An 18,733-nucleotide genomic window follows, 5' to 3' on the forward strand; every position below is an offset into this window, starting at 1 on the left:
TTTTGGTACAGTATATCTAAATAATCATCAAAGAAGATGTGGTTAATATTGAAGATAGAAATTGGGACTATTCCATAGTTTGGTTATTGTTCTACAGCTAAAATAATCTGTCCCAGTGTTTTGTTTTAGTTTGCTGTAACGGTTTAGTTTTAGTTTTTGGACCTAATACGTTTTAATACATTATTAAAAAGTGATTATTTTAACAGATGATTCAACAGCATCAAGAGTGGTTGGAAGACTTGGTTATTAGACTCCTTTGTGTGTTTGCTTTAGACAGATTTGGAGACTTTGTTTCTGATGAAGTAAGTATCTCCTAAGGGAGGCTTTACCCAATAAGGTTTCAGTTTCTTCAAATATATATATACACACACACACACACACACACATATATATTCTTTTTTCTTTTTTTTTTTTTTTGCAAATGTGAATTTTCTTGCTTTCTCATTTTTAGGTTGTGGCTCCAGTTCGTGAAACTTGTGCTCAAACATTAGGTGTGGTGTTAAAACACATGAATGAAACAGGAGTTCATAAGACTGTGGATGTGCTGCTTAAATTACTTACACAAGAACAGTGGGAAGTTAGACATGGTGGTCTGCTAGGAATAAAGTATGCTTTGGCAGTACGTCAGGTAAACACTTCAGTTTTCGAAGCATGTATTGGAGAGTTTTTCCCCTCTTAGTTTATTCTCATTAATTAAATGAAATGGCTCTAGATTCTTAGTGTTACAGATAAGCCAGTCCTTCAAGATTTGCTTTCTTGAGGTAGTATCATAGAGACAGGTGATGCTAATAAGAATTTAAGTATGAATTAAAAGAGAATTATGCTTGGAAACCTGTTTCTGTTTCATAGCAAGACCAGTTCTTGGTGAGATTTCTAGTGTATGATCACAGGAGTAGCCTTTGGGGGCTGACTCTGTTGGGGCAATTGAAAAGAGGGTAGTTTGGAGTAATGAGAAGCAGGAAGAGATGACTTTCTTTTTTCTTTTCTCTCATATTCCCTTTGGTTGTCAGTGGTATTGAAGGAGATAGAAGTTCAGGTTCTAGCACAGGAGTATATATGTATGTGTATTCACATTGGGAATTCATGCTCCTGCCTTGAAAACATGTTCTGATGTTTCAAGTCACATTGAATAATGAAGTATTTATGCTGTTATGTTCTTTTTCAAATGAGATTAATTACATAGGCATCTAATGACACTTTTTCATTTCTGTTTACATGATTCTTTTAAAATAAATATTGGAATTTATACTTTTATATGTTAATTTAATAAAAGATTTTTTAAGCACATCACTTGTACTATAGAAATTAATCTGTTTTGGTGTACTCTTTTACAGGATGTAATTAATACTTTATTGCCTAAAGTTTTAACTAGAATAATTGAAGGACTCCAGGATCTTGATGATGATGTCAGAGCTGTTGCTGCAGCATCATTAGTACCTGTGGTAGAAAGCCTTGTGTATCTGCAGACACAAAAAGTAAGTATTTTCACATTTTTTTCCTATAGAGCCTTTTACATTTGTTGTATAGCGTGTTAGAAAAAACATTGAGGTTGGTGTTTTTTGTTTGTTTGTTTGTTTTTACATTCTCCATTTTTCTTATGACAGCCCTCTGGTGCATCAGACCTTGATATATATATTCTTGGGAAGAGTGAATTGTGTCTTTATCTTTCCCTTTCATATGCAGAATATGTTGAGAACTTCCTTAAAAAGAAAGCAACCATTCCTTGTTGATTTCATTCCTGGTTTTTAGGCACATGAGATTTTTGCTGATTTTGATTTTGACTTTTGATTTTTTATTATGTTTTCATTTTTGAAATGCCTCTTTTAAGGTCCATCTGATTTCCCTCTATTGTTAAAACCAGAACATGTGTATTTGAGAGTACTTCGAAAGCTCAGAAACTAAATTTGTCTTTTCATGATGATTAAGAACATTTTAACTGTATTAAAATTGCTCAGAGGGTCCTGACATGTATGTTTTAGCTGTGTTGTTTTCAAAGTTTATGATTTTTTTTTTTATGGAAAATACAGTTGGGATATCTTATTTCTTGAATTCTCCATCTGTTATGAACCTCGCTAGAAAGGTAAATGCCAAAGTAGAACTGAGTGGCATTAAAAAGAGGGGTAGAGAATTGTTGAAGACGAATAGTGTTTCCTCCTTAACTTTACTCAGAACTGGGATTATCCAAGGTCATTGGAGTTGTATATGTTGTTGAATCAGTAGTGACTCCTGAAATACAGTTTGGCATGGCTGGTGAATATTTCTTGCAAAATTAATAACTGGTTTTTTTGATAACTGATCTTATAGGTACCTTTCATTATAAATACCTTATGGGATGCTCTTCTGGAACTAGATGATCTAACAGCATCAACAAATAGTATTATGACTCTTCTGTCATCCTTGTTAACTTATCCTCAGGTTCAGCAATGCAGGTAATTATTTCTGTTCAATGCAATAAAGTAGAAAGTGTTTACATACAGTTCCAGATAATTAAAAAATATGATAGTCTAGTGTCTTTTAGAACAGCACTGTAAGTTGGGGATGCCAAAGACAGTTATTTTCAGGAGGACTTTTCTTCTTCATTCTCTAGCCGCCAGCTCTTTCGGGGCAGAAACTTAGAGAGGCTATATTCTTGGGTTAATTCCATTAAATAATCTTTCAACTTGTTCATCCTATGATAGTTAACTTTAGATAAACAATTATCCATTTTATTTTCGCCTCTAATTCTAACCTATAGAGTTTTGTAGCCTTTGTGACAGTGGTTAATAGAATTATCAGTGAACATCAGTTTTACATTTCCAAATTTTGCTATTCTGTAAGCATTTTCTTCGTAATGTTTACAAAGAAATATTCTCTTGATTTCAATAATCACTTATCAGGAAGAGAATACATAATAATGTAATATAATGTTCAAAAGCAGAGAATGGGTAAAGCAAAGACGTAAACCAAAAATTTAGTGTCATTTATTTTCTTCTCTTGGTATCTGAAATGAAGCTTAGCTAATGTATTCCCTACCTTTTAGATTGACTCCTGAATATTAGTATCCTTGGAGATAGAGAAAAAAAATTACAGATGAGAAAGTTAATTACTCTTCTTAGGCTAGTGAGTGTAGTCAATGAATGTTTATGTAATTATGATTATAAATGATTTCTGGTTCTGTAAGTAAATCTATTTCCGATGAAAATCTTTGATGTGTGAAAAACATGGAGAGAATGTTTCAAATAATACTGACCTGTGGTCATCCTTCAATGTTAAATTTAGGCTAGTGGGACAGCCCACAATTGGAATAGCAAAATAAGTGCCTGTAAAGTGAAGAGAAAAATTGAAATGGTAGTGCATATATGGTGTTTCTTAATTTTCAGACACTTTCATTGGTATAAGAGTTAAATGAGTTAATCTGTGTGAAAGCCTTTCTCAAGCTGCAAAATGCAAGAATTCTTTATTATTATTATATATCAGGAGTTGGCAAACTTTTCCTGCCCAGATAGTGAGGCTTTGCCTTTGTGGCCATATGATCTCTGTTAAAGCTACTCAACTCTGTCCGTGTAGCACAAAAGCAGTTGTAGATAATACATAAAGGAATGAACATACCTGTAATGCAATAAAACTTTATTTAAAAACTCACATAGGGTGAACTTGAACTGTGAGTCTTGGTTTGTTGGCACTTGCCCTAAAAAAAAAAAAAAAAAAAGGCTTTGGACTTAAAAATGTATGTATATAATCAAGTGGACAGTGTAGGAAAAGCTAGATAATGTAAAAAAAAAAAAAATGGAAGAATGTAGTGAAAATTCTGTTAATTCAGTGTGGAATAATGTAGTTTTTGATTTTTTTTTTTTTTCAAAATTGCCTTAGAAAATTTGCTTCATATGTTGTGATATTTGGCAGATACTTTCCAGCTTATGTAAGAAAAAATGCAGCATGTATTTGGAGCATGAAGAGTTACTCTTTTAACAAGACCTGCTATAATGCTTTTTCATATTTGAGTCTGTTTTATGTCTGTTTGTGCATGTGTTTAAGTTGTAATTTTATAAGTAAATTTACTAGATGTGTATTTAAATGTAAAAGGTGATGTTCATATAAATCTGCAAGTAATGAAAATAACATTAAAAGATGGACCTCCTGAGAGGAACCAAAAGAACAGATAATTACACTGACATATTCTTTTTTCCTCATGTCTTTTTCTACTGAGGTATATATTTCAAATGCTACTTATAAATAATTTGCTAATTTGAGGTAACTTTTATAAATGACTCATGGATGTGACAGGAATCCTATGGTCCAAGTTGTTAGCCAACTCGTGCCTTTGCTTGCTTTCACATTTAAAATATAATCTGTGGGAAGGAAGATAATTTGAGTTTTCCTAATTTAGTAATGCTAGATTAGGATAACAAATTCCAAAGCTACTACCATACTATCTCTTGCTTCTTTTGATATATGATAGAGATGGCCCCAAAGGGGGGTATAAATTCTGTGCACCTATTGGTTACCCGTTGGAGTTAACAGTAGAAAAGGAGTAAGGATTAACAATCCTGATTTTTGTGTAGGCTGACTATCAACTAAGATACATGTCCCATTTTCCTGAGTAAGAACAGACTGGGAATAAGTGCAGTTATTCTGAAAAGTTCCAATTGGATAGAGGTGATTCATGTAATGTATTAGTGCCACAGAATAACCTCATGGTAATGTTTCTGCTACTCTTTATGACTGCATTTGTTCTGTCTATTCTGGTGTTAAAATAACAGTTTTGTATGAGGGTGTTAAGCAAGTGTTCATAGGAAAATTGTATTGTCTTTTTAGAATTTATTCATCAAAAAAGTTGCTAGGTCCATAAGGAAATGATATTTAGATGATGTATCAACAGAATTTCAACTAAGAATGAATAAGATTAATCTGTGCCTTCTTTATTAGTATTCAGCAGTCACTCACAGTTTTAGTTCCACGGGTCTGGCCTTTTTTGCATCACACTATATCATCAGTTCGAAGAGCGGCCTTGGAAACTCTTTTCACTTTGTTATCAACACAAGACCAGGTAAGAACTAATAACTACAGTAATCTTGAAATTTTTAGAGATTAATTTTGTAAAATCAGTCTGACCACCAGGTTACCCTTGCTTCACATAAAGATCAGGAGAATGCTAGGGCTAGTAAAATTGGTATGGTGACTATGTTAGATACATAAGAATATAATCATCATAAGGGCAGAAGTATTTTAATACTGTTCTAGATTGTATTCCCAGCCCATGGAATATTGCTTAACACAAAGGTGGCTCTCAGCAAGTTTTTGTTGAAGGAAAGATTGAATCATCCCTTCCTGTCAAAGATCATGTTATTCATTCGTTGCCTGCTCTGTGTGGTTGACAGTTGGATGGTTGGCAAAAACCATCCCAGGTTAGAAAGCTACCTGTGAAGCTCTGCAGTGTGACTTGAAAAGACTGATGATACAATTGCTAGGCACTTACTTCCTTTTAAGGAATACTTCGTCTTAAGAGCATTTTTATTTTCAAGTAGTAACACATTGAAATGCCTACAGAGACCCTTCAGGTAATATCACTGGGTAAATAGAAATCTGTTATGAGCTGAGTAATCCTTGCCCTGTCTGTAAAAGGCTTCACATTCCTGTTTTAAAAATAGCGTTAAAGGTCAAACAAAATACTAGAATTTAGGGAAACATCATAAGGAATCCATTTCTTATGCTGTTATTTATAGGTGCTGCAGTTTGAGCCAGTGGTCTTTAAAAACAATGGTTAATTTTTTTTTTACAATATATTAATACTGTGGATAAATGTCTCTTTTGTGTTCACCAACCATGCATTCCTATGTGAATTAGGAATATTCCATGTAGACCTACTTTAATCTATAGCACGGTATTGTGTTACACTACCATGAATCAACATTTGTAAATTTCCTATTGCATTATCTTTTTTATCTGATCAGAATCTTCTAAGAAAAAGCTATCACGTCCATTTTATTAATATAATGCTTAGTTGATTAGGCATGGGTTCATATAAAGAACTGCTGGCATGGGTTCTGAGTTTTCACATTATTATTTTTTTTTTGGTTTTGTGAGTTTTACCTAAATTTTTTTAATGTAAATATTCTTAAATTCACTTTAGATAGACCAGTTGAAATTATCAAATTTCTTCCCTTCATGTTGTTGTTGTTTTCTGTTTTTTTAATACACTTTACTTTTAGGAGCAATTTTAGGTTTACAGAAAAACTGAGTAAAAACTACATAGTTCCTGTATGCCCCTACCCACATGCACACAGTTTCCCCTTTAGCTAATGTCTTGCATTAGTGTAGTACATTTGTTGCAGTTGATGAGCCAGTATTGATCCATTATTAACTAAAGCCCACAGTTTACATTAGGTTCACTCTTTATAGTGTAGATTCTATGGGTTGACATATGTACAGTGGTATGTGCTCACTATTAGAGTATCATGCGGGAATAGTTTCACTGCGCTAAAAAATGCCTGTGTCATTTCCACTTTTCCTCCCTTCAAAACCTTAGCAACCACTACTCTTCTGTTGTTCTCATACTTTTGCCTTTTCCAGAATCCCACATAGTTGGAGTTAGGTAGTATGTGGGCTTCCCTGGTGGCTCGGATGGTAAAGAGTCTGCCTGCAATGCAGGAGACCTGGGTTTGATCCCTGGGTTGGAAAGATCCCCTGGAGAAGGAAATGGCTACCCGTTCCAGTATTCTTGCCTGAGGAATTCTGTGGACAGGGGAGCCTGGCACGCTGCAGTCCATGGGGTGGCAAAGAGTTGGACACGACTGAGCCACACACACATGTCGTATATAGCCTTTTAAGAGTGGCTTCTTTTTCATTTAGCATTAAAAAATTAAGGTTTCTCCATGTCTTTTTTTATAACGTGATAGCTCATTTCTTTTTATCACTGAGTAGTAATATTGCATTGTATGGATGTGCCACAGTTCATATATTCACCTATTAAAGGATATTTTCATTTCTTTCTGTTTTTTATCAGTTTGAATGAAATTTGAAACATTTGTGTGCAGGTTTTGGTATGGTTATAGTTTTCATTGCACTTGGGTAAATACTAAAGTGCACAGTTGCTGGATCATATGCTAAGAATATATTTAATTTTATAAGAAAATGTCTTCTAAAAATGTCTGTACCAATTTACATTTCCACCATCAATGAATTAAGAGTTTCTGTTGCCCTATATCCTCTCCCAGCATTTGATGGTGTCAGTGTTGTTGATTTTAGCTTTTCTTGTAAGTGTATAGTGGTATCTCACTATAAATTTGAAGTTCTCTAATGATATATGATATTGAACATCTTTTCATATGCTTATCTTTAGTAATTTTGTTTTGTTTTGCAAAGCCATAAGACTTTATAAGGAAGATAGCCTGAATCTTACTTATCCCTGAATCATACTTATACCATCATAAGTATGTATGTGTATATGCTTGTCTCTAAAATGTTTTTGTATAGAACCACAGTTAATAAGTTATTTATAAATTCTTTCTTTTTTTAAAAATTTATTTGCCTGCACCACATGGCTTGGAGGATCTTAATTCCTTGACCAGGGATGGAATCGGGGCCCTGGGCAGTTGAAGCACGAAGTCCTAACCACTGGACTGCCAGGAAATTTCTGAAATTTCATTTATATTAGATTCTTTTATGACATATCTTGGCATCTTTGAAGATAAATTGTTTAATCCCTGTGCCTTTTATCTCTTATGTTAACATGTGAAAGTATTAGCAAGTCTAGCTTCTCAGAGAGTATGAAATAAGAACTCTTAGGCAAACCAAATTAATTTTATTTGGTAATGACTTAAAATCAGGATGTAACTGTTTTTGTGGTTTTTTTTTTTTTTTTTTTTTTTGCTGAACTGAGAACTTGACAAAGTGAAGTAATTTATCATTTGTTTTTCCTTTTTTAAAAAAATCAGTTTTTATTGGAGTATAATTGATTTATCGTGTGAGCTTCTGCTGTGCAGCAAAATGAATCATACATATATATTCATTTTTTTAGGTTCTCTTCCCATGTAGATCATTACTTGTTTTTACTTTCTATAGACTGTATTTATTCATGCAGGTTTATCTATGAATGTATATGTTTATCTGTAAATTACTTTACTGGAATGTCTTGATTAATTAGTGTTGATAACTGCTATCTTTAATAGTGGTTTTAGTCAGAACTCAACTAGGAAAATATATTCTGGACATTAACCTCTAGTTTAGCCATATTTTGTTGACTGGGTAAGCTTTTCCATTCTGTTTGCATCAGAGTCACCTTCTGAGTCATCTGAAAATTTCAGTACATAAAGTATTTTTTATTTGAAAGGCAAGCATTAGCATAATGCTTATAAATTTAGCATGAAGATATATATGAGATTGAGTTGGAATTTGGGGGCATATTTAGTCCAGGATGTAAGAAAATTTAATGTATGTGTATGTAGAGAAGGGAATAAAGACCAAAAAACCAGAGTTGACTGAGAAGTTGGTGTTTGAGAACATTAGCATAATTAGGTATCAGTCAGATTTTATAAAGGTATGAAGAGAGAGCAAAGTTTAAATATTTATCTGAGTTTCAGTAAATATTGGTTGGACAAATCAATAAAACAAGGTGTTACAAGTTGTCTAATTATAGAGTTAGGTTTTTTTTTTTGGCAGTGGGCCAAAATAGGATTTCAGACCAAATTAGTAGAGGAGCTCAGAACTCAGTGTGATTCATAACTTTGTGGTAGCTTCTTTCCAGATTTTCTTCCCTGCAACCCCATATTATTTGGTATGGAGATAGAAATGATGATACCTACTGACATGAATCAGGTGTTCATGGTAAATGATAATCAGATTGCTGCTTCCCCCCACATCTACACATTTTATGGGTGTGCTTGTGGGAAGATAAAAGAGGGGCCATAGCAAAATGGTGCTGGCAAGATCTTATCCCACCTAAGATGCCAATTTTGCCAGTTAGGGATTTATTACCAACCTACAATTGTGGAAAATTTTGCATATTACCAACTATTCCTTGTGACTTTGACTGTTCTCATAATCAAGGTGGATTTGTTCAACAGTTATTTTAGTGCCTCCTGTGTGCCTACAATTTTCTAGATACTGATTGGTAAGAGGAGATCTGTTTGCTTCTGTAGAGCTTCAAACAGGAAGCTAAGCAAGACAGGAGAAGACAACTAGACAAGTCCTTGTAATTACATAGTGGCCGTTTTATAAAGCCATCATTACATAATGAGGCCAGGATCTGGTAGGGGGAGAAGACAGTGTTACTGGATCCTGACTAGTGAGATGAGCAAAGGTCAGGGAAGTGTCTTGCTGAAAGTGCAGTTGACACTGAGATCTGAAGGATGAATGGAGTTTAACCAGGTTGAAGAGCAGGATAACAGTCAGAGGAAGAACACGTGTCAAACTCCGGAAGCAGGAGTGAGCATGACGGCACTAAAGAGGAAGGGAAACTGGTCTGGCCAAAGGACTGAGTGTGAGGGGTGTAGATGGCTAAAAGTTTCACCTTGATTTTGTAAATATAGTGACATGTCCGATGGTCTTATTTTTGTCATCAGCGTTCCTTATTCTGAGTTCCACAAAGGCAGAGTGAAGGCAGGAACACCAGTCTGAATAAAGGGGCTATACAGAAACTGCTCCATTCTCTTTACACTAAATAACTATCAGTCATTCCCCTGAGTATTCCCACATATGCCCACTCCTCCATCTGACCCTCATTATAAAAATGACATCAAGTGCTAATACTGTGACAATTATTTAACAGAAACCAAAATATTTTTTTAAAAGCTCTCTTAAAACATGAATTCACTTATAACTTGAGTTGTAGTAGTATAGGTTGTAGTTAATTTAAACCTGGTGAAGTAAACAGTCTGTGGTAGGAATTTTTCTGTAATTTGGATTATACTCTGCTAGACTACTACTGAAGTCATCAAAACTTTCCAGACTTTGCCTAAGATTAGAAGGGAAATTTGTGACTAGTAGACTCCTAGTTAGTAGCATACTAGAAGTCCATTGACTTTTTTTTCCATTGACTATTTTTTTAAAATTTTGGGATGGAAAATCCCAACATGGTTAATTTCTAAGCAACTTCAAGTATTGTACCCCTCACTGTACCCCACTCCTAACCAATTCATTTTAATAAACCTATAAATAAAAAGCAACATTAGGTTACCTGCCTACGTCAGTGTCTAGTGGAAGACAGGCACAAAATTTATGAAAACAGGTGGACCAACTTTCAGATTTGCAAGAGGCAGGTTGTTTCTGGCTAGGCCAAATTGTACTTAGTGATTTTTGGAGAAAATACTAATAGTGAGCTGAAGTGTGTAACTTTTTCTAATAATATCTAAAAGGAGATGCTTGCACAGTTGTTAAGATAGAACAGCCTCAGCTGTTTTCTCAACTTTATTTTGTAACTTGTATTTTCTGCTAGGCAGACTTTATGTTGTATTGCTGGAGAAATCTGCATTTTTAAAAATACTCGTTCCTGTGATGATAGTGACCTGCATATTCTGGGTTGGATTTTTTGTTTGGTTGGGCTTTTGGTTTCTCTTTATTTTTTAAATTTTATTTTCCTCTTTATTTATTGACTTGACTTTATAAAGCAAAATTAAACAGAAAATACAGAGTGCCCATCCATATACCTCCTACCCTCTCCCAAATAGCTGCTCCCACCATCAACGTCGCACACCAGAATGTTACAGTTAGTGAATGAACGTTGACATGTTATCAACTAATCCGCTTATATTAGGCTTCACTTTTTTTTTCCTGGGCTGTGCCACACTGCTTACAGGATTTTAGTTTCCTGGACTAGGAATTGAACCCCTGCCCTTGGCAGTAAAAGCACAGTCCTAACCACTGGACCTCCAGGGAGTTCCCTTGGCTTCAGTCTTGATGTTGCATGTCCATTCTATTGATTTTCATAGATGTGTGATGATCTTTATTATATCTTACAGAATAGTTTATCTACCATAAAAACACCCTGTCTTCTTTCATTTCTTTATTCCTTTGGTTGTTTTTAAAATAATTAAAAAGTAGAATTTACTAGAGTAACAAAGCTTATAGTATGAGAAGACTACTACAATTTATATTACATTCACAGTTTATTAATATAGGGGGGAAAAAATCTTCACCTATAGGTGTGGCTTTGGGATCTACAAGCAACTGTTCTGATTTCCACTGATGAGGTTAGGGGTGGATTAAGAGAATTGGTAAATATGGTAGGGGGAAATGAGAAGATATTATAGGAGACTAATATTAAATTATTTGCTTATTGCTATTACAACTTTCATAATTGCTGTTCTCTCTGCTGAGGAAAGGAGAACTTTTCTTCTTTCTAATATCCCTTTCCCTTTCAATGAAAAGTAGTTCTTTAAGGCAACCCCCGTCAGTGAGTAGGCTCCCCCCAGCTGATGATTTTGCAGTCTGTATTAAATTTCTTTCAAACCATTTTGAGAAACATGAAAAAAAGACCAGCATTATTAGTTTCCTACTGGCAAGAGAATTGTAGGTAGCTTTCTGAGTTATGCAATATCCCTAGACCTTCTCACTTTCTGGAATTTCAGTTAAACATTTTCCAAATTCTCTTCAGTCTCTTCCAGACAATTCAGTTGAGTCGCTCAGTCGTGTCTGACTTTGCGACCCTGTGAACTGCAGCACGCCAGGCTTCCCTGTCCATTACCAACTCCCTGAGTTTACCCAAACTTATGTCCATTGAGTCGGTGATGCCATCCAATCATCTCATCCTCTGTCGTCCCCTTCTCCTCCTGCCCCCAATCCCTCCCAGCATCAGGGTCTTTTCCAATGAGTCAACTCTTCGCATGAGGTGGCCAAAGTATTGGAGTTTCAGCTTCAACATCAGTCCTTGCAATGAATACCCAGGACTGATCTCCTTTAGGATGGACTGGTTGGATCTCCTTGCAGTCCAAGGGACTCTCAAGAGTCTTCTCCAACACCACAGTTCAAAAGCATCAATTCTTCTGTGCTCAGCTTTCTTCCAGACAACATAGTTTTTATTTTTTAAAAATTGTGGAAGGATGTGATGTTAAGTACTGTGAACTAGTTAATAAAATTTTTAGTTCTTACTCAACAGGCTTGTAATTTGAACAGTAGACAACATAGTTTCCTTTTCTACAATTCTGAGCACACAGTGGATTTAGTTAAGTAACCATTTGATTGCTTGATTTGGGTGGGCTTTTGATTTGTTGAGAAATTCCTTAGATTGAGGTTCTAAACCTGAGCTTAAGGAAATCCCTGAAGCTGAAAGCAAAATATTATACATAAGTATGTATATAAGTGTATTTTTCTAAGAGAAGGTTGTGCAGTCTTTCCGATTTTGTGCAGAACCCGATTTTCAGAGGGTTTTTTTTTTTTTTCCAGAGGGTTCTTAACCCAAAATAAATTTGGAACTTTGGCCTTAATTTTGTAGTGAACTCAAAGTTGAATTTTCTAGATTGGATATCATCTCACAGTTCTTTTCTTGCATTAATGATGAGCACATACAACTTAAGCTGATTACCTAGCACAACAACTGTAGTGTGATCATTTATCAAATTTCCCTGACAGAGCAGTGGTACACAATGAAATCAAAGAGATGTCACTGGTTAGAGCTTGCTCCCATATACAGGATGATTTCAGTTTATTAGAAGCAAAATTCAGTGTTGTTAATCATAATCAGACTTTCTCCAGGTTCCTAGAGACTGTATGCCATTTAATTTCTCCAAATCATTGGAATAATATGGTGTTTTTGCTCAGAATCTTGTCAAAATTTATTACCAATTGAATGTTTTTGATGAAGTCATAACAGTCTTTTCATGGTAGTACTTCTGTTATTTGACTTAAAACTTTTAAGATAAGCTAACGCTGCAGAATTATGTTATAATTTTGATTTTGCTTTTGTTTTTAGAACTCTTCATCTTGGCTTACACCTATCCTTCCTGATATGCTTCGACACATATTTCAGTTTTGTGTTTTAGAAAGCAGCCAGGAAATTCTGGACCTCATTCACAAGGTATGTGGTTAATATATCTGTACTCCTTTTCCTAGTGCCTTGGGAGATGTAAAATTTTTTTTTCATAATTCTATACAGGGGTATAATCAGGTTCAATCAACAGGTTGTTGATCAGGGGTTTAAGAAATTAGAAATCATCCAAGACATTTGAATAGTCTGGAGATCAAGGAAATAGACTTTTTATGGATTATAATGGTTAAGTTCTGGTTAGTTGTGTGACCTATTAGGCAGGTGTTTTAAGCACTTTCTTCATAGCCTCAATACAGAAGATAAAAAATAAAAGACAACTTTTTTCCATCACTTATTTTGCTTTCTATCAGGATGCTTATCTGTCCTATAGAGTATCTTTTGAGATTTATTGGTAATATATAGAGTCTGATTGTCATAATTTAGACTTGTACTTCTTCCTTTTATTTAGGAATATTGGTCATATGTGTTGGAACCTATAAAGAATAGCCACTTGATATGTTTAATAATATTTATGGGAGAAAATGGCACTGTTGTACCTTTAATACCTGTTAACGTAGTCTTGAATCATTGGCCTCTGAAGTGGCTCATTGTTAACAGCTGTGGGTTAACATTGTGGTGTTTCTACATGCTGGCCCTAGCCCATTTAATGTTAGGCATCAAGAAAAGTGCTTTAGGGCTTCCCTGGTGGCACACTGGTAAAGAATCCACCTGCCGATTCAGACTTGGGTTCAGTTGCTGATCAGGAAGCATCTCACATGCCTCTGAGCTGCTGAGCCCACGCGCCACAACTGAGCCTGTGCCCTAGAGCCTGGGAGCCGCAGTTACTGAGACTGAGTGCCCTAGAGCCCTGCTCTGCAACAAGAGAAGCCACTGCAGTGAGGAGCCCCTGCAGCACCAAGGACCCAGCACGGCCATAAATAAATAAATAAATAAAATTATTATTTTTTTTAAGTGCTTTATTGAGTAAGATCATGAATCAAGATTTACATTGTTTTTAGTTTATACTAGGATATTACTCTAGTATATTCTGATATGGCTTCCCTCATAGCTCAGTTGATAAAGAATCCGCCTGCAGTGCAGGAGACCCTGGTTTGATTCCTGGATGGGGAACATCTGCTGAAGAAGGGATAGGCTACCCACTCCATTATTCTTGGACTTCCTTTGTGTCTCAGCTGGTAAAGAATCTGCCTGCAATGAGGGAGACCTGGGTTCAGTCCCTGGGTTGGGAAGATCCCCTGGAGAAGGGAAAGGCTACCCACTCCAGTATTTTGGCCTGGAGAATTCCATGGACTGTAAAGTCCATGCGGTCACAAAGAGTTGGACATGACTGAGCAACTTTCACTACTCTGATATACTAGATATTACTAGGATATTACTCTAGTATATACTAAGGGTATTACTCAGCTAAATTTAGCCAGAACTGTTATATATTGAATCATGTATTGAATATAGGATTGCATATAGAGCTTTATGATACAAAGAAAGGATTCCAGATATTTACTGAAATTTTGATAACTTTTTTTATGGGTATTTTAAAAAATGGTTTTCATAAAATACTGAGGAAAATACTTTGTATTCTTTTTTAAAAAACTTTCTTTTGTATTACTTTTTTTTTTAGTATACAAACTTATCTACCCTAAAACAGTATTTCAAAGTAAACCTAAATGTTGAATTTTAATTTTTGTGCTATTTCCTACCTTTTTTTTTCAATTCATTATCACTAAAAGTATTAGGTTTTATTAGGCCTTGCTAGAAAAATTTCATTTTCTTGTTCCCTTCTCATTTTGCAGGTTTGGATGGAATTGTTGAGCAAGGCTTCAGTTCAGTATGTAGTAGCAGCTGCTTGTCCATGGATGGGTGCGTGGCTTTGCTTAATGATGCAGCCTTCTCATTTACCTATTGATTTAAATATGTTGCTGGAAGTAAAAGCTAGAGCCAAAGTAAGTGTAGAGGAACATAATGTATTTGTATGTTCAACTCATAATTATTAATATAGTAATTGTGTTAAGAAATCTGTATTGCTTTATTATAAGTGTGATATTATTGTAACAGAAGGAAAAATTATTTTATTGGAACCTTGACAAAATGCGTAGTAATTTTTATCCATTAAAGTTTTGTGAAAGAACTGTATTCTAGTAGAATTGTAACAAAGGAGATTATTTTTTATGTTGTCTATTAAATTTTAATGGTAAATCTTTAATTATTGTTTTCCCCCCTTATTCACTTAGGAAAAAACAGGTGGTAAGGTGCGCCAGGGCCAAAGCCAGAGTAAAGAAGTACTTCAGGAGTACATTGCAGGTGCAGACACCATCATGGAAGACCCCACCACCAGGGACTTTGTTGTTATGCGGGCCAGAATGATGGCAGCCAAGTGAGTATACATAAATTCAAAAGTCATTTAACAAAAGATTCCTTCCATGTGGCTGTCAATTCTTCCATCATACTAGAGTAAGAAAAAAATTAAAATGTAAGAAAACATTTTTCATTCTTTTGAAGTTTTAAAAGTAAGATTTGTATTTTTTTGGTGCACATATACTATAATATTTAAGCTTAGGTAAAGTCATCTTAAATGGCAGATACTAAAATTTGTTTGGGAAGGCAACCCAACAATTGCACAGTCCACAACAAAATTTGAACATCTAGGCCACATAACTCTGTTTTCAGGCCTGAAAATCTCCTTTGTTTGTTTTGTTGTTTTAGTTGCTAAGTCATGTCCGACTCTTTGTGACCCCATGAGCTGTTGTCCTCCAGGCCCCTCTGTCCATGGGATTTCCCAGGCAAGAATACTGGAGTGGTTTGCCACTTCCTTCTCCAAGGATTTGTATTTTTTTATGAAGATAAGATAGGAGTTAAGTCTTCCCTGGGAAAAGTTATAGCTTCAGTAAGGGAAACTTTTTTATAAAGTAATTTTATAATTATATAAAGTAATTATATAGAATAATTATATAAAGTAATTTTATAATTTTATAAAGTAACTTTTATAGTAACTTCTTTTTTTCTCCCTCTTAGGTTGTTAGGAGCCCTTTGTTGCTGTATTTGTGATCCAAGTGTAAATGTGGTAACCCAAGAAATTAAACCAGCTGAATCCCTTGGCCAGTTACTACTCTTCCATTTGAACTCCAAATCTGCCTTACAGAGAATTAGTGTAGCTTTGGTAATCTGTGAATGGGCTGCTTTACAGAAGGTAAGATTTTGCCCCCAAATAAATGAAGACAATCTAAACTAGATTCCATTAGCTGTTAGGATTATTTTCATTGTATTTTACAAACAGAAAAGTGAAAATTTTCTCTGTAAAAAAAATTGAACATTTATAGAAAAGTATTCCAAATTATACTGAAACATTGTTTCTCTCTTTTGCCTTTAACCCTAGCCTTTTTTCTTAGAACCCCCAGTTTTGTACCTGAGAACTACAAAGCATAAGAGGCTTTGAGAGCTAGAAGTCCATTTGTATGAGTAGTAGCAAGGGCAGATTTTTGGTCACAGGAAGAATAAAATCAGCACATTTAAACCCAAATCTTTGTGTTTCCAAATAAACCATTCCCTTGCAGCCCCTTTAATTTTTAACTTTTAGTAAGACGTATTGATTTTGTGTTAAGATTGCTTCTGTAAATCAAAGAAACTTCCTGCTGGCTTTTTTATTCCATTGACTGGAATTCTGGAAATTTAACTGTCTGCACTTGCTGTGAGAGTTGCTTGTTACTGCCTCTTAACAGTTTGTCAAAGCTGTGTCTAAAAGGAATTGAGCCATGCTCTATTGCAGCTGAAACCCCAGCTTTGCCTCTGGAAAGAAGCAAGGCTCATCTGTTTTTAGGCAGGACGTGGTGTGCTGGGGAGGCAGTGATGCTGTGTTTTTGTGCCTCTCAGACTCAGCAGCAAGTGTTGACAGTTCGGTTTCTGGACCCTCACAGAGCTTCTCTGGACTTACTCTGTGAAGCCCAGGCTGATCACCCAGATCCCACAGAATCCCTCATGGCTCACCACTGAGGTCATTCCCCCTCTGGTTGGGGCAGGCAACAACCAGAGAGAGTGGGAAGGGTTAGTTAAATTTGGGGGCAGGTGAGTAGCTTTTAAATTATATATCCATTTCTACAGTATGGCATGTGAAACTATGGGTTCAATTGTTAAGAAATCTAATGAGTTTTTAAATAACATTTTTTAGTGCATGCTAAGTGTTCTTTCCTGACTGATTTCTTTTTACAGTTGTATATTTTTAAATCTGTCTTGGAATAAATTCAGAATAAAGTAAGAGTAATTAGGTGGAAAATTTAATGGAATTGTAATAGTTCCATGTGCATGTTCTGTAGTCATTCATATTAAAATTTTAGAGTAGTTTGGGTGTGATACCTTTTCTCTGTGAAACTAACTATGTTCTGGGAGATAACAGAATATAGATTAAAAAACAATAGACATTTAGACTTGGTAGTTTGCAAGTGAAGATTATGCATTTCTAGAATTATATTTACATATTTGCCATGAATATTTGTTGTCTGTTATATTTTAGGAGTGTAGAGCTGTTACCCTAGTCGTGCAGCCACGCTTACTTGATATCCTTTCAGAACATTTATATTATGATGAAATTGCCGTTCCATTTACACGAATGCAGAATGAGTGTAAACAGCTTATTTCATCATTAGCTGATGCACATATTGAAGTTGGTGATAGAGTAAACAACAACGTTTTTACAATTGATCAAGCTCATGACCTGGTGAGTAAAGAAGTGACTTTCTTAATTTTAGAGCATGAAATAAGATAAGAAATTTGTCAATGTCCTGTTTACCACAAAAACACTTAATTTGTTGAATGTATTTGTGGCTTGATAGCCTATCATATATTCAGAATAAAGTAAGAGTAATTAGGTGGAAAATTAAATGGAATTAAATTCCCTTTGGAAAGGTTATTTCATTGTATTGACTTTTCTTCAAACAGGAGAATGGGAAAGGGATTTTTTTTAATCTCAGTTTTGAGAAACCAATACACCTTTATTAGAAAAAGCTGTTGCCTTTTGTCATTTCTCAGTTTTGTCTAAGACTGGCAGAGTATAGGGGGAAAAAAATGTTTCTGAGTATTTCTTCTCCTCCCCCAACTTACAGTGAAAACATTCAAACATAAGAGAATTACACAATGAATACTCATATACCTACCAACTAGATTCCACAGTTAACACTTTACTAAATTTGCTTTATCATATATATATAAATTATAATATGCAACCATTAATCCATATTTTTGATGTATTTCTAAATAAGTTGCAGACAGCTATCGCTATACCTCAACTAAAATTCAGGATTTTCCCTTTTTTTGCTCTTTTTTGTGTCATTAACTAAAATTCAGTTTTTATGGTGATTTGCTCTTTCTTTGAGGTAAAACTTATGTTCTGTGAATTGTACAAATCTTCAATGGAATCTGTGATGAATTTTAACAGAAATGTGCACCTCTGAAACCCAAACCTCTGTCAAGATACAGCCAGGGCCATGCCCACTCCCCAGTCAGCCTCTGCCCTCAGAAGCCTGGTTCTGGTTTCTCGTGCACCATAGATTGCTTTCCTGTTGCTGAATTGCATATGAATGGAACCACCCACTCTGTGCTGTTCAGTGTAAGGGTCTTTTACAGCGTGGTGTTTTTTAAAATCATCTGTGGTGGTGTATGTATCAGTAGTTCATTCTTTTGTATTGCTGAGTTTTCTTTCATTGTATAAACATGCCGCGTTAAGTGTAAGCCCTTCTTCTCTTGATGAACACTTGGGCTGCTCCAAGTTTTCAGCTGTATGAACAGAGC

At 35.1% G+C, this 18,733-nt stretch overlaps 1 protein-coding gene across 1 annotated transcript in view; it reads left to right on the plus strand.

The window, feature by feature from the left end:
* Window positions 1-18,733, plus strand: part of BTAF1 (B-TFIID TATA-box binding protein associated factor 1) — an 83,036-nt gene that overhangs the window by 35,521 nt on the left and 28,782 nt on the right. Inside the window, exons 10-19 of the mRNA XM_065922908.1 lie at window positions 207-302; window positions 452-628; window positions 1,335-1,475; window positions 2,305-2,429; window positions 4,906-5,026; window positions 12,884-12,988; window positions 14,749-14,898; window positions 15,187-15,329; window positions 15,968-16,142; window positions 17,460-17,663. Of these exons, the coding sequence (XP_065778980.1) occupies window positions 207-302; window positions 452-628; window positions 1,335-1,475; window positions 2,305-2,429; window positions 4,906-5,026; window positions 12,884-12,988; window positions 14,749-14,898; window positions 15,187-15,329; window positions 15,968-16,142; window positions 17,460-17,663 (1,437 nt within the window). The remainder of the gene's footprint in view (window positions 1-206; window positions 303-451; window positions 629-1,334; window positions 1,476-2,304; window positions 2,430-4,905; window positions 5,027-12,883; window positions 12,989-14,748; window positions 14,899-15,186; window positions 15,330-15,967; window positions 16,143-17,459; window positions 17,664-18,733) is intronic.

This window comes from Muntiacus reevesi, chromosome 2 (genome assembly GCF_963930625.1).
Source record: "Muntiacus reevesi chromosome 2, mMunRee1.1, whole genome shotgun sequence".
Lineage (NCBI taxonomy): Eukaryota > Metazoa > Chordata > Mammalia > Artiodactyla > Cervidae > Muntiacus > Muntiacus reevesi.